General features: G+C 44.1%; 1 protein-coding gene across 6 annotated transcripts in view; it reads left to right on the plus strand.

Annotated features, from left to right (window-relative positions):
* The first annotated feature begins 26 nt into the window (after positions 1-26).
* Positions 27-13,850, plus strand: part of WAC (WW domain containing adaptor with coiled-coil) — an 81,832-nt gene continuing 68,008 nt past the window's right edge. Inside the window, exons 1-3 of one of the 6 annotated variants that reach the window (XM_036842365.1) lie at positions 27-243; positions 1,062-1,098; positions 2,619-2,814. In XM_036842365.1, coding sequence (XP_036698260.1) covers positions 2,676-2,814 — 139 coding nt within the window. In that variant the 5' untranslated portion in view covers positions 27-243; positions 1,062-1,098; positions 2,619-2,675. Of the gene's footprint in view, positions 244-319; positions 804-1,061; positions 1,099-2,618; positions 2,815-13,850 lie in introns of those variants that run through there. The other 5 variants (XM_036842369.1, XM_036842364.1, XM_036842363.1 and 2 more) reach the window with 5 other exon arrangements.

The raw sequence follows: 13,850 nt of genomic DNA on the forward strand, positions 1-13,850 counted from the left end.
ATTAAATCCGCGATGGCTCCTCGCGCGCCCCACCGGCCTCCTCCCGAAGGCGCCGCCCGCTCCGCGCGCCCCGGGGCCCCCGGGACCAGTCTCGGGCGGCTCCCCGAGCCGGACTACCCCTAAAGTGGAAGGGCGGCGGCCGGACGCGCGCGTGCGGGCCCCCAGCGGCGACCGGAAAGAGCGGACGGGTCGCGAGGAGGCGAGCCAGGCCGCGGAGGAAGAGGAGGGCCGCGGCGAGCCGAGGTTTGCCGAAGGCGGCGTTCCGGAGCGCGCGAGGGTGGGAGAGGAGGGGCGCGGCGGAAAGTGCCGAGGGTTTCCGAAGGCCGCAGCGGCCGAGTTGCCCGGATGTAGTTGGTGGAGCGGCAGCGGCGGCACCAGCGGCGGCGGCAGGAGGAGGAGGAGGAGGCGGCGGAGGAGGAGGAGGACCCGGCGGCGGCGGGGGGAGGAGGCGAGGCGGCGGCGGAGCGGGAGGAGGCGAAGGCGGAGGAGGCAGTCGCTGCGCGCGGGGCCGAGCCGGACGCGTCTTGGTGCCCCCTCCCCCGGTTCGCCGCTGCCCGGCCTGAGCCGAGCCGAGCCGAGCCGAGCGTGAGCGTGGTGCGGACGGAGGGGATGGCCCGGGAGCGCCGGCGCCAGTGACGGGGAGGTGCTGAGCGTCGCCGAGGGCGCGCCGGGCCCTGCGCCGCCCGCCGCCTGCGCGCCCGCCCGCCGCCCGGCTCCGCGGCCGCTCCCCGTCCCCGACACACGCTCACAGGCCGGGCATTGATGGTAATGTATGCGAGGAAACAGCAGAGACTCAGTGATGGGTAAATCGTCTTTTCGTTTCGGGGCGGCGGGGCGGGCGGCGGGGCGGGCGGCGGGGGGGCGGCTGCTCCTTATCTGGGCCGGCCGCGCCGCCATTTTTGTTGTTAACCCTGATCCGGAGCAGCCGGGAGGGGGAGCGGCCGCGCGGGCGGGCGGGCGGCGGGCGCGAGTGTGCGTGTGCGCGCGGGCGGGCTTCGGGGGCTCCGCGGGGGGGGCGCCGGGGCCCCCAGCCTCAGGCCGCCTTTTTTCCTGTTTTCCAGCTGTCACGACCGGCGGGGGGACGCGCAGCCTTACCAGGTACCCGCGGGCCGGGCGCGGGCCGGAGGGGCCGGCGGGGCCGGCGGGGTGGCGGGGCTGGCGGGGAGGGAGGAGCCGCTACTCGAGCGCAGGCTTCGCGAGCCGCTGCAGGCCCTTCGGGGCCACGGCTCCGCGGCGCCCGCAGCCTGCGCTCGGCCCCCGCGGCGCTCGCCGGCGAGGTGTGGGCGCTCATCTTGACAGGTGACTGGAGGAAGCGCAGCTCCGCGTGGCGAGCGGAGCCCTTCTCGGCCGGGCGGGGCCGGACTCGGGCCTCTGGGCGGGAGGGACTCGGTGGGGCGAGGCGCTGCGGCCTCTGGAGCCACGCTCCTTTGTAGCGGGGCGACGAGAAGTTGCCGGAAGGGTGTCCAGAGTAGGCGCGAGGCCGGGGCGAAGCTGCCGACGGGTTTGCGACTTCTGGGCGCGCGGTGGAGCGCTCTCCCTTCGCAGTTTGTTTTCGGGGCGGCTAAGTGCATTGCTAGTGGAAGATGGCGCTTTTGTTCCTGCCGGAGTTGAGGTCTTTGGGTGCTGAGGCAGCCGCTCTAAGTAAGGAAGGTGCTTCTAGTGTGTGCCTGCGGCGGCTGCACGTAAACCTGTAATTAAAAAAAAAAAAAAAAGTCCTGGTAGAAGTGGCCCCTGGTTCCGGCGGTGGGGCGGGTCTCAGACATGGTTGGCAGCGCTCAGATGACACTAGGAGGAAAGACTTTCTGCGTCTGATCCCTTACCGGGTAGGAGAGCAGGTTTCTAAGCTGACGGTTGTGTTACTGGCCAGCATGATTTGTTAAAAGCCCAAGTTAAAAACCCTAGGCCCCCTGATGTGCAAAACAGTGTTCATTAGTTTGCATAAGTCAGAGGTCAAACCCTGTTGAGCCGGGCCCTCCAAAGCATAATTGATGATGCGCTTTGAAAGACTGCCATGTTGTGGTTGTCTCAGATACATTGTTGTGAGGGAGTTCCATTAAGTTCCGCTGTGATAGGTCAGAAATAGTAGCCAACGTTTCTGCCTCTTAACATTATTTCCCGCACCTGCAAGAGCAGGGAAGTCAGATCTCAAATGCTTTACGTGCCTGAACCCAAGAATTGGAGAAAGTGATGCTTTTGTTTTGTTGGATTGCAGAAACCTGTGCATGCTTGCTTATATTTTGTGTCTAGCGTAGCAGTTGCAGAGCAAAAACGGATGACGGTAGTACTCTCCTTTAGATTAAACTTTCTAATTCCCAGAAAGATTAACTGAGTTGATTTACCAAAGTGTATGATTTCTTGTACTTACAAGGTAATGAGTGGAGTGGATCTCTTTTTTTGAACGTGGTGTTTTGATTTGTATGAGGGGCCTTACAGTAACTCTTAGGCATTTAGGTCTTGTCTAAATAACTGAAAGAATTGGAAAAGGAAATTTTAATTTTCTTGATACAAATTCATAAAACGGAATGAAGTTAATATGCCAAGTTTTACGGTAGAACTAACCCAGAAAGTTGAGTTCAAGGTTTTAATTCTGTTATTTTTGGGGGGGTGATGTTTTACAGGCACTTAAGTATTCATCGAAGAGTCACCCCAGTAGCGGTGATCACAGACATGAAAAAATGCGAGACGCCGCAGATCCTTCACCACCAAATAAAATGTTGCGGAGATCTGATAGTCCTGAAAACAAATACAGTGACAGCACAGGTCACAGTAAGGCCAAAAATGTGCATATTCACAGAGTTAGAGAGAGGGATGGTGGTGAGTAGCTTTTTTGTTGAAACTTTCACATGTTTGTTTTTCATGATAATTCTGTATAAAACAAAAGGTGTCAGTCATGTTTCCAGCTTGCAGACATTACTGCCTGGTTATGTCATCAGAATATTTTTATTAATTTATTTGATTCCCAAACAAGTGATGTAGAGATAACAGGTGCTGACCTGAGCATCCAAAACTGGACTCCAGTAGCTGATAATTAGAGAATGCATTTATGCTTGTAGCCTACCAGTGCTTTATGAATGCTGAGGGAAGTGCAGGACGTTTTTCCAAGAAAGGAACTTTCGCCTCTTCAAGTAAAGGTTTCAGTTTATTTGGCTTGGTTTATTTTGAGATACTTGTTTCTGCTTGAATTTTTTTTTTTAAGGAGTTCAGCCATGTCTCCTGATGGTAAAGTACGAATTTAAAAATTTAGTAGGTATTTTGAGACAGTTCACAGATTAAAAAAATCATTTGTGATTCAGAAAATTTTTCTGAAGTTTTTGCTGTGAACTTTTAAATGAGATTTTTCCTGTTCCCTAGGATCTCATTAATATAACTTCTATATTTATTTACATATTCACCTTGTTAAAAGTTAGCCCCAGTGGTGTTACCCTTCAGCTATTCCTTTGCCTCAAGTTCTTTGTGGTAGGTGGAAGGCTGAGGAGAAAAGTTAATAAACTCTTAACTGTTTTCAGATTTAATGTGGCCAAAATTTACCAAAATAATCAGATTTCATGTCTAAAGGATGCATTGAGGGATAAACCAATTTCGCTGAGGCAATTAATCTCTATTTTTCCCTGCTATAAGATCTTAAATTGCTTAATAGATAACGTGTTCGAAATAAATATACCTTATTGATTGTGCTTTTATAAACTTCTAAGGAAACTCGGTGGAGTCTCACATGGCTTTCTGTCTGATTTTCAGCTAGCTTCTCAATATTTTGCTTTACTTCAAAAAAAAAAAAAAAAAAGAATTCTGCATCTTCTGGTTCTCTTTTTTGCCTCCTAGGGTGGAAGTCAGCTCTACTCAGTGTGATGGGATATTGAGAAACATTGGCCACCTCTGTATATAACTACTGGGTTGAGGAATTAATAATGATCAGAAGATTGCATTGAGATGGAATATGTGGATGGTTATTGAACGGGAGGGGAATATAGTTCTCCATTACGTATAGCATAGCTTTGTGCTGCTTACACAGATAAACTATATATTTGTTTGTAAGTAACAGCAGATGGGTTTGGTTATTAAGCGTTACAAGTTCTTGGACAGAATTACTTAAACTATTAACGTTTTTAATTTTGTGGGTAAATTTTCATAGTGTTTGTGTAGTCTGAGATGATTCTATTACCAACCACTCTTCTGTAGTGGATTTCATTTCAAATGTTACCTCTTAGAAGGCAGTACTGTTTGCACTGTATTTTGCTTTATCTTTAAAATTTTGGTGATTGTGACTAAATAGGATGTGGCACCTCATCTCCTTATGGATAAGTATCCCAGGTTCTCTTTTAGTGATAATGATCTGGTTAATCTATCATGTATCCCCAAATCCAGGAAGGAGGTCATTTTAAGTACTCTAGGAAACTTGACTTCTGTAAATGCTTTCATACATTTACAGTGAACCATGCCTGGTAAATTCTTTTACAGGTGAAATAATCCCAAGAACATTTTGTTGCTCATTCATTCAGCAAACATTGGGCATCTGCTGTGTGTCAACAGTTGTGTGGTATTCCTGGAAGTAATGCTAAGATGTGATCCTGGCCTTGAAGCTATTCTTAAAGGCTCTGACTCTGGAGAGCTGATGGTGGTGGTTTAGCTGCTTGCTTTTTCTGTGCTTTTTCTTTATTCATTTTGATTTTAGTTCTCCTTCCTGTGTGTAGTCCAGATATCTCTTGTTTGCTTTTAGTTTCCATTTTATTTGCATTTGCTTGCTGATGGTTCTTTAGCTGCATTTGTAAGAAACTTATTTTTCTGATCTAGTCACTTGCTCAGTTAAACCCCACTTTCTGATTTGCTTTTTTAGCTGTTTGCTTTTCTTTGTCTGGAGCCTTTTAACTAATATTAACTTCATCCCTGACTGTATTGTCTCTCATATACCTGGCTACCATATTACTTTACACTAGGTAGGAATAATAATGAATACCATAAAATCAGATATGCATTCTTGAGCTTGGAGTGCATCTTTGATGTTAATTCTGTGTTTTAAAGATGTGAAGTGGTGATTCTTCCCTCAGTTAATACTGATATATTTAGTCACTATACTTTGACTCCAGGTGTGTTTTTTTTTTTCCTTGCTAATGAGAGTTTGAAACTGAGATTTTAAGGGGAATATGTAATTTTATTACAGGCATTTTTATTCCCTGAGATTTTTATCTTTAAATAAATATGAATTCAAATATATTTAGATAAATGTTCACATAACAGGCAAAACCATTATCCAAAGTGAAATGCAAGTGAGTTGGATTATCTGTGCACTCAGCATTTGTAAGTAACAGTTTAATGTAAGAACAGGTTACTGTATTTATTGAACTAATTTCAAATTGATTTTTATTTTAGGATTTAAAAAATCTAATAATTTTAATAACTACCTAATTTAAAGATGTGTGTATCCCCCCCCCCCAAATGGGGCTTTACTGGCATCTGTCCACATCACAGCATATTTTTTTTCAGTAATTTACTAGATTTCTTCCATGGCACCTTGGATTTCCTTGAAAAGTGTCAATTCAGAGTAATATATAAAATGACTTTAAAGTACATCATAAAAAGTCAGAAAGCAGGGATTGAGGAGGATCGTCACTTTCAGAAATCTGCAGCTAAGAAGGATTTATTCCAGCTTAGTATGTGCAGTTAAAAGAATTAGAGGTTTTTATCCCATAGGATTTATGAAAGGGAATGTAGATATCTGTCGTAATTAAGGGAAGTTATGTGACATTATAACTTACCTAGAAGGTTGTTTAACTTTGTGGAATAAGTTATTTTTATATATTCTGTGATCTATCTGCAAAATATCTTTTGTTTAAAAATAACCAAAAACAAGAATCTTAAGGTATACTGGATTTGTTTTTATAGCTTAGACATGTTTTTAAAGGTGCGGCTTACATCCCCCCACCTCAGAAGTATGACAGTACAATTCTGGTTGAACTTGTACTTCTGTGGAATTTTAAAACTCTTTCCATTTCGTTAAAGTATGTTTTTCTTTAACGAAACTAGTTCTGAGGATAATTTTACCAAGTAACTTTAAGAATGTTGATAGTACAAATGAGTTTAGGAATGAAGGCTATCTTTACAAGGATTCTGTAAAGCTGTTCCACAAAACTTCAGCCTCTTGGGGGTTGTCCCATTTTTCTCATCATCCCTCTAAGAATTAACTGTCAGAAACATACTTGTTAGAAACATCTTTTTGGGGGAGATAGCGTAGCTCAGTTGGTTAATTGAAAAATATTCTTTATTGGTTCCCTGATTTGTGGGACTTACAGTGATTTTGCATAGCTTTTTAGTTAGCATTCAAATACCTTTGAGTACAAAGGAAAAATTGCCCTTAGTGGTTACATTTCTAAAGATTTTAAAGTTTTTAGCTGCATAATGAAAGTTTTATTTTATTTTTTTGTCATTTAGCTATATCTGGAGAAATTTGGAAATGTATTTAATACAATTGTCAAATGACGGTTACTGTAACATTTGAAGGAATTGTTCAGTAGGGAGTATTTGGGGATAATTGGTATTTTTATAGTTTTTAAAGTATAATTTAGTAATGTTTTAGTATTTTCACATTAAATAATAGACTGATAATTGCACAGTACGGTCTTACGGTTATTCATATAACTTACATTTGGAATAAAAGGAAATATGCTGTGCATTTGTAATGTGAGAAAGTGGTATAAAATGAACAGTCTCATTTGATCCTCACTGACCTTGGAAGGTAGATGGTACGGATAGTATCCCTGTATTACAGGTTACAGATGAGGGAAGATTTACTTTTATGGAAGGAACCCATAGTGACAGATGAGTCTAGAAATTAGTCTTCTCTACTCTGGTAACTTGTGTACACTGTTGGAGATGAAACATTCAGGCATATTTGAACTTTATTTGGTGGGTGTTTACTATATTACAAATTAGTATAAAGATGACTTTACTTGTATCCTCTTAATGCTCTGGATACATCTTAATGAATTATAGTAGGGTATCAACATCAGGGCATTGACAGTGGTACTGTGGGTGTGGGTGTAGGTGTGGTGTGTGTGTGTGTAGTTCTAGACCAGATGATCATGTTAGTGTACTTTTAAAAATAAGTTTTAATGGGAAAGCTTGCCAATTTTACTAGGAAGAAGCCATTTTTCTCAAGTTAAGCCCTCGTATACAGAGGCTTGTTTTCAAAGCAACTTGGAAATTTCATACAGAATCTAAAATTTACTGATACTTGAATTAAGTGTTTTTCTGTCTAGTGAAAATAGGTAAGTATTATCTATTTTTATTGGTCCAGTGTATATGTAGTAAGGTAATAAACTAGGCAGATAGGTTTGCATTGGGTTTCCATAGGTCAGTTAAAAAAGACCACAGGAAATAGGTATTCCATTTCAAGAGGAACAGAGTAAGGTTGGTGGATAAACAGTTTTAATATTTCAGCTCTTCAGTATTCCTTAATTTTAGGAAATACATGCTGTAAACATTTGTGCGTGTGTTTGAACACGTACCATGTCATTTGTCTTCTAGTCATCACATTTTAACCTGTTTGTTACTCTTAAAGAGGTGGTTATTATGTATTTATGATATAATGGATTTCAATTTCACAATCAAAAATATTTTGGAATGGTTTACTTTGATCTTTTAAGGCAGTCTCAGTTGAACTGTTTTAGTTCTGCAAGATGTATCTAAAGTTCTTGGTGTAACATACTTAGGATTTCTGGTCCATAATTCACAGAAAATTTATATATTCTAGGTTGTCTTCCTGTTGAGGCTCTGTTTGTCTTATTCTGTTGTGCAGAATGCTTTTGATTTATGTAGTGAACCATTTTGTTTTAATGCTGGAAAGAGTGGAGCTAGCAATGAGCTGGGGTATCTTGGTAGAGATTCTGTACCTGGGACCACATCTGTACCTGGACTCTACTTCTGCGACCCTGTGCTAAGAACTGGAGATACTGTTTGTCAGTCATTTCAAAACCAGTTATTTAGGGCTTGAAAGTATATCCTATGAAGACTCTCCTTTTTATGATTTATATGATGCTTCATAATCTTGAAAGCCCTCTTACATTGTTTTTCACCTGGTCCCATAACCCATTGAATTAGGCCGATCAGGATTCTTCCTGTTTTACTGATGAACATATAATCTAGTTATTTAGCCTACTATTAATTGTTGAAAGTAGGAAGCGAGTCTTTTTGCTGCATATAAAACCTTATCTCTACCTTAAAGTTGTACTCCAGCTGTAACCGCTTCTTAGTACAGATCTTCCTCAACTTACAGTGGGGTTACATCTCGATAAACCCACCAAAAGTTGAAAATATCATAAGTTGGAAATGTACTATAAAAAAGTACTGTAGTTTAAACTATAGTACCTAGTTTATTGCATGTTACATTTAATACATGTAACCTACCTTAAATGTGCTCAGAACACTTACATGAGCAAAATCATTTTGGGTAAAATTGTCTAACACAAAGCCCACTTTACAGTAAAGTGTTGAATATCGCGTGTAACTTACTGACTGCTGTACTGAGAGTGAAAAGCAGAATGGCTGTAAGTGTAGGGGTGGTTCGCCTTCTAGTCACGTGGCTGACGGGGAGCTCCGATCCTGAGGGCGTATCCTACCGCATATCGCTCGCTAGCCTGGGAGAAGAGCAGAATTCAGAATTACAAGTATGGGTCCCACCGCCTGCCTGTTGGCTTCCACACCATTGTAAGGTCAACAAATCCTAAGTCGAACCATGGTAAGTCTGGGACCGTCTGTACTTAAAATAAAACTGTTGTTCCTTCCTTCTCCCACCTGGACTCTGCAGGAGCCTGTTGAATGGTGTCCCACATCTTTTACGCTTCACACAGCACGTAGCCAGAGTAGTCCAGTTAAAATGACAGCTTACATCACTGTCATGCCCGAGACCCTTCCCTGACGGTGTTACTTACCGAGGCCTGTGATAAGCCCTGTGTAATCTGGCGTCTGGGTACCTCTTCGGCCTCTTCCCCTTGTCCGAGCTGCTCTGTCCGTACTGGCCCTGCAGCAGGTTTGTTCTTGTCTCAAGAGTTGTGCACGTTTTGCTCCTCGTTTCTGGGATGTTCATCTTTCTGTGTGTACCCCTGGTGCTGTCTCTCCAGCAGGGTGTCTGCCGAAGTGCCACCCTCTCCCAGAGGCCTTACCTGCCGTTCCGGTCACTCAGACAGCCGTCCTATCATCGCCTGTCCTTCCCACTGCTTTGTTCCTTCTTTGTACTTGGGTGACCTCATGTTACCGCCTTCTTGTCATTGTGTTACAGCACGTGTTCCTGGAAGTTAACCGTGCCGTGCCGAGTGCACCCCAGGGTTTATGGGGGAGACGTGGGTGGGGCACAGGACTCCAAGAACACTGTCGGCGGCACGTTAGGAAGGGGGGAGCCTTGCAAAGGTCTTGCACAACTTTGTTAAGCTGTCAAGGAGTACACTAATGATGCAGTAGATGCGGCATTTTACCTTGACGAAGACCTGAAGTTAGCAGCTTGTGGAAGGGTTGCAGTTTGTGAGTTACTGTGAAGTGATGGAAGGAGGGTTATCTGAAATAACCCTTTGAAGATTGTAACCGACTGTGGAGGGATGTGACCCATAACTCGGACGCTGAGCTGGGGTAGCTGGCAGGTGTTGGAGGCGTATGTGTCTGTGCCGTGAACTCCAGTGTAGCCTGGTCCAGCTGGCTGCAGCTGGTGTTCCTCCCGGGTGAAGTTGCTTGTAGGTAAGTGGGGAAATCTGCGTCATGCTCAGGTAGTTTCCTGATAAATCAACGGTGCTCAAACAAATTGGCATTTTTCGACAAAAAGTGTTACAGCAGGACTGACGGTTTTGCGTGTCCTCTGGAATATACTCCACCAGAATAGGGAGTAAATTTGTTGATGATTTTATCCCCTTGTATCCCTGTTGCCTAGAACAGTGCCTGACACCTTGGCAGATTTTAGTAAATGGGTAGATGAAAGACTATTGGGATTGTCAAGATGGAAAGGGAAATGAAATTGTGGTTTTCCGGAATAGTGTTTCTCCAATGTGTGTGTGTATGCTGAACATCTGGGGATCTTGCTAAAATGCATTTTCTAGTTCAGCAGTTCTGGGGTAGGGCCCAAGGGTCTGCCTTTTTAACAAGATCCCAGATGTTGCCGTGTTGTTGGCTGCACGTGAGTGACAAGGTCTTAGAGCAGCACTGCCCAGTAGAAACAAAGTGAGCCACGAAGACGAGTTTTCTAGTAGCGCTGTTGAAGTAGGAGTGAGCTTTAGTATATTTTATATAACCTGACGTATCCAAAGTATTCTCATTTCAGCATGCACTGGATGTTTTAAAAACTATTAAGATTTTTTTTTAATAATCCTTTTTTTGTGCAGAGTCTTTGAAATCTGGTATTTTACGCTAAATTGCATATTTCAGTTGGGGGCCACATTTCCTGTGCCTACTTGCCACGTGTGGTTAGTGGCTACGGAATTGGACAGCACAGTTCTGGAGAATATGATCACCCTGTTGACCTATTTAGCTTAACACGTTTTCCTATTTTTCTAAAGAAATTTTTTATCCGCTTGATTTCTGAAACAGCATCTTTATGCCAGGCAGGATTGGAGTTAATGGGCCCTTGAACTGTATAGTGCTGCTTGTACTAGAGTTTTTCTTTGTTAGTACGAATTTATTATAGAAAAACTAGAAAATGCAGAGAAGGGAGAAAATGAAATCGCCTCAGATCCTGTCGGTAGTTTTCATAGGACTCCTTCTTGTGCCATAACATGTGAGAAGGATACTATACATAGCCTTTGCAGTTCTTATTAAAAATGGTTTCATATTATGGGGTTATTTGGCTCGTCTTTAGTATATTTTCACAGTGGATTCAGTAGACACTTGGTGTTGGCAGTATCAATCTGAGAGGACTGACCAGGCGTACTTTTAGTTACTGCTCAGAGAATGTGAATACTTACCTCTTATCCTTAACCAATGGGTGGAGCCATCTTTCAGTTAGATTTGTGTTTTAGTCCAGTCGCTGATACGTGTAGCTGGGTGCTGACTTCAGGCATGTCACTCGCTCTGTGTTTTTGTGTCCACTCGCTAGGATTGCTGTGGGGTTGAATGAAAGTTACAAACCTTGGAACACTTGTGAAGCATCTAGCCAAGTGCTCAGACTGTGACATAGTACATTATTATGTTTATCCTTATTCCTGTGACTGATGAGGAGTTGGTGTCAGACTAGCAGCCCCAGTCTCAAGCTACTGCTTCTTTCTTCCCTCTTCCTTAGGAAGGACTGTCCTGGGTATTTCACTTGCCAGGTGAGGAGTCTGATGGGTGAGAGTGACGTGAAGGGTCTGCAGGGCCATGCTAGCTTGTTAGCTGCTCATATCCGGAGCTCTGCAGTTGAGAGAGTTTTAGGATCGATGGAAGGGTAAACCAAAACACACATTTAGGGTAGTTACCCCAAATTTGGCTGTCTATTCAGGTCACCTAGGAAGCTTTTAGAGCTACAAATTCCTGACTCCATGTGAATTACCATCAGTCAGAGCAATGGGGGGTGGGTGGGGAGGGGAAACTAGAAAACTGAATTTTTGTGTGTGTGTAAAACTGAATTTTTAAATACACACTGGTTTAATTTAGATACATGCAGACTGTAGACCTAGGGAGAGTACGCACAAGAGGAGGAACGCTGAGGTGGACGTGAAGGAATGTGAATTTTCTCGTTAGGAGTCTAGAAGTCGGAGTGGTTGTTTGCCAGGTCATACTGTGTGCTTTCTTGAGTTTCAGAGAACTGTCTTCTCCGTCACCTTCTTTTCTAGTGCACAGATAATAGTATAATTTGTACACAGTTACGCCTTAAATCTCTCAGTTAGCATCCTGTGGCATCTAATGTAACAGCCATTGCTCCAGAGTAGAACGAATGCTGGGAAGTGGAGGAGTTTTTAACCAGTATTAGCAGCTGGCCAGGCCAGCAGGATATGTTTGGGTCGTATCTGAAGCTGCCGCTCTTACTTAGATCAGGTGTCTCTGGCACACACACCCCCATTCCCGTGCAGTCAGGCTTTCCTGAGACAGCCCAGCGCTAAGCTGCATCTGGTTTTTGTTTCTTCGGAAGACAGAGCCTTGACCCGAGTCGTCGTGCTCAGGCTGACCTCAGGTGCTAGCAGACCGTCTTCCTGCAGTCGCCCCTGAGGAGCAGAGTGGGCCGTCCAACGATGCAGGGGTTAGGATGCCAGCCAGCCCCCTGCCCCCGTAGCCGTTCTGTGTATGCCTTCACAGTCGAGCATCCTTACCCGCCGCTCTGCGTTTCAGATTCAGCTGACTTCAGCTCGTGGAGTACTGTGGAATGTGTATATTGGGGAAGAAATCTGCCTGTAAGTGGAGCAATGCAGTTCAAACCTGTGTGGGTCAAGGGTCAGCTATAGTTGGATTTTAAAGGAAGCTCAGGCTGAGCGTGTTGGATGTGTTAGGTAGTGCTGGTCTTCTGGCTTAATCTCTCATTCCTGGTGAATCGCGTGGCGCTGTGCCCGAAGAGCATGGCGTCGGGTTGGCGTCTTCTGAAGGGTTTTGACCTGTACTGTACCCATAGAACTAGTCCTCTGTGGTAGCCAGAAAGCAGTACGAGTAAAAGATGTTGTTCTGGAATATTTTGGCTTAGATGAGAAGATCATGGTAAATATTTCTGCAATTAATAATGCATTTGTGAAGAATAAGTTTCCAGACTCTTCCAACTTCATAAAAGTATGTGCTGGTGGTTTATGAGAACATTCATTGAAGCCCTGGGGAAAACATGGGAGTTGGAACACAGTAAGGTAGGCTGTTGGAAGTGGTGTTCTCTCCTGTCCCACAGCCTTTTCTGTGACGATGTGTTCCTGCTGCCTGTTGGCTCCTTATCAGGGTTTTAAAGCATTCGTATTTAATACTCTGCATAGAGGTGAGTCTCGTTTATCATGGGACATTTAAGTTATAAAGAATATTCTTCAGGGTTAAGTCACAAGGCTGTACTGTCTAAAGCTGTAGACCAACCTCAGTTTTGTATTTTTGTGTAAGTATGGTAGTTCCTTTGTAATGTAACTTAAATGTCAGTGTTGATTATTTTGCAAAAGTAGACCCAAGGTACTTGGTCCCTCCAGATTTCCGCGTCAGTTTGATTTGGGCTAGATTGATTTATTGTTACCTTGACCAGGAGTTGGGTGAGTCCCTGATACCGACTCTCATAATTTAGGGATGTTCTTGATTCTTGGGAAGAACAGGTTTTAAAATGTAGCACTCCTTTTAGTATTTAAATGTCAAACTGCTATTTTTAGTGCAGACATAGGGAATTACTGTTTAACTGATGTCTTAGTTGGTTTTCATTTTCATCAAGTCTGTTCCCCTTAGAGCAGGAGAACTGCTGGTGGCTCCTGCTCGCTGTTCAGTGGGACTTTTGTCAGCACCATGTCGTTCCTAGCTCAGGGGACGACACACTACTCACGACTTCCCCTCGTGTCCTCGCACGTGGGCACGCTGTACAGTTAGGCTTTGAGGTTGTCCTTCAGTGTGCGGATGTGGGGCACGTTAGCCAACCTTTGATTATATAAAGCCGTGTATTGTTAGCAGTGCTTGTTGTGCTATAGATTTGAGGTGATTAGGATTTGGATTAAGATGGTAGAAGTAGAATTTAAAGAGGATTGTGGTTGATACGCGTATTTTGAGGGAAAAACAGATTTCTGGTGTCAAATCTAGAGAGATAGGTTTGGACATGTATTTGTCATTGGGTGACCTCTTTATTGCTCTTACAATCTTGTTTGGGAACCGTATCAAAATTTCACTAATATAGAAACTTCTGGTTCCTACTTTGATAATGTAGAATGGATTGACATGTAAATTTTCTAAACTTTGCTGCTTTG

The sequence above is a fragment of the Balaenoptera musculus genome, chromosome 2, assembly GCF_009873245.2.
Source record: "Balaenoptera musculus isolate JJ_BM4_2016_0621 chromosome 2, mBalMus1.pri.v3, whole genome shotgun sequence".
Lineage (NCBI taxonomy): Eukaryota > Metazoa > Chordata > Mammalia > Artiodactyla > Balaenopteridae > Balaenoptera > Balaenoptera musculus.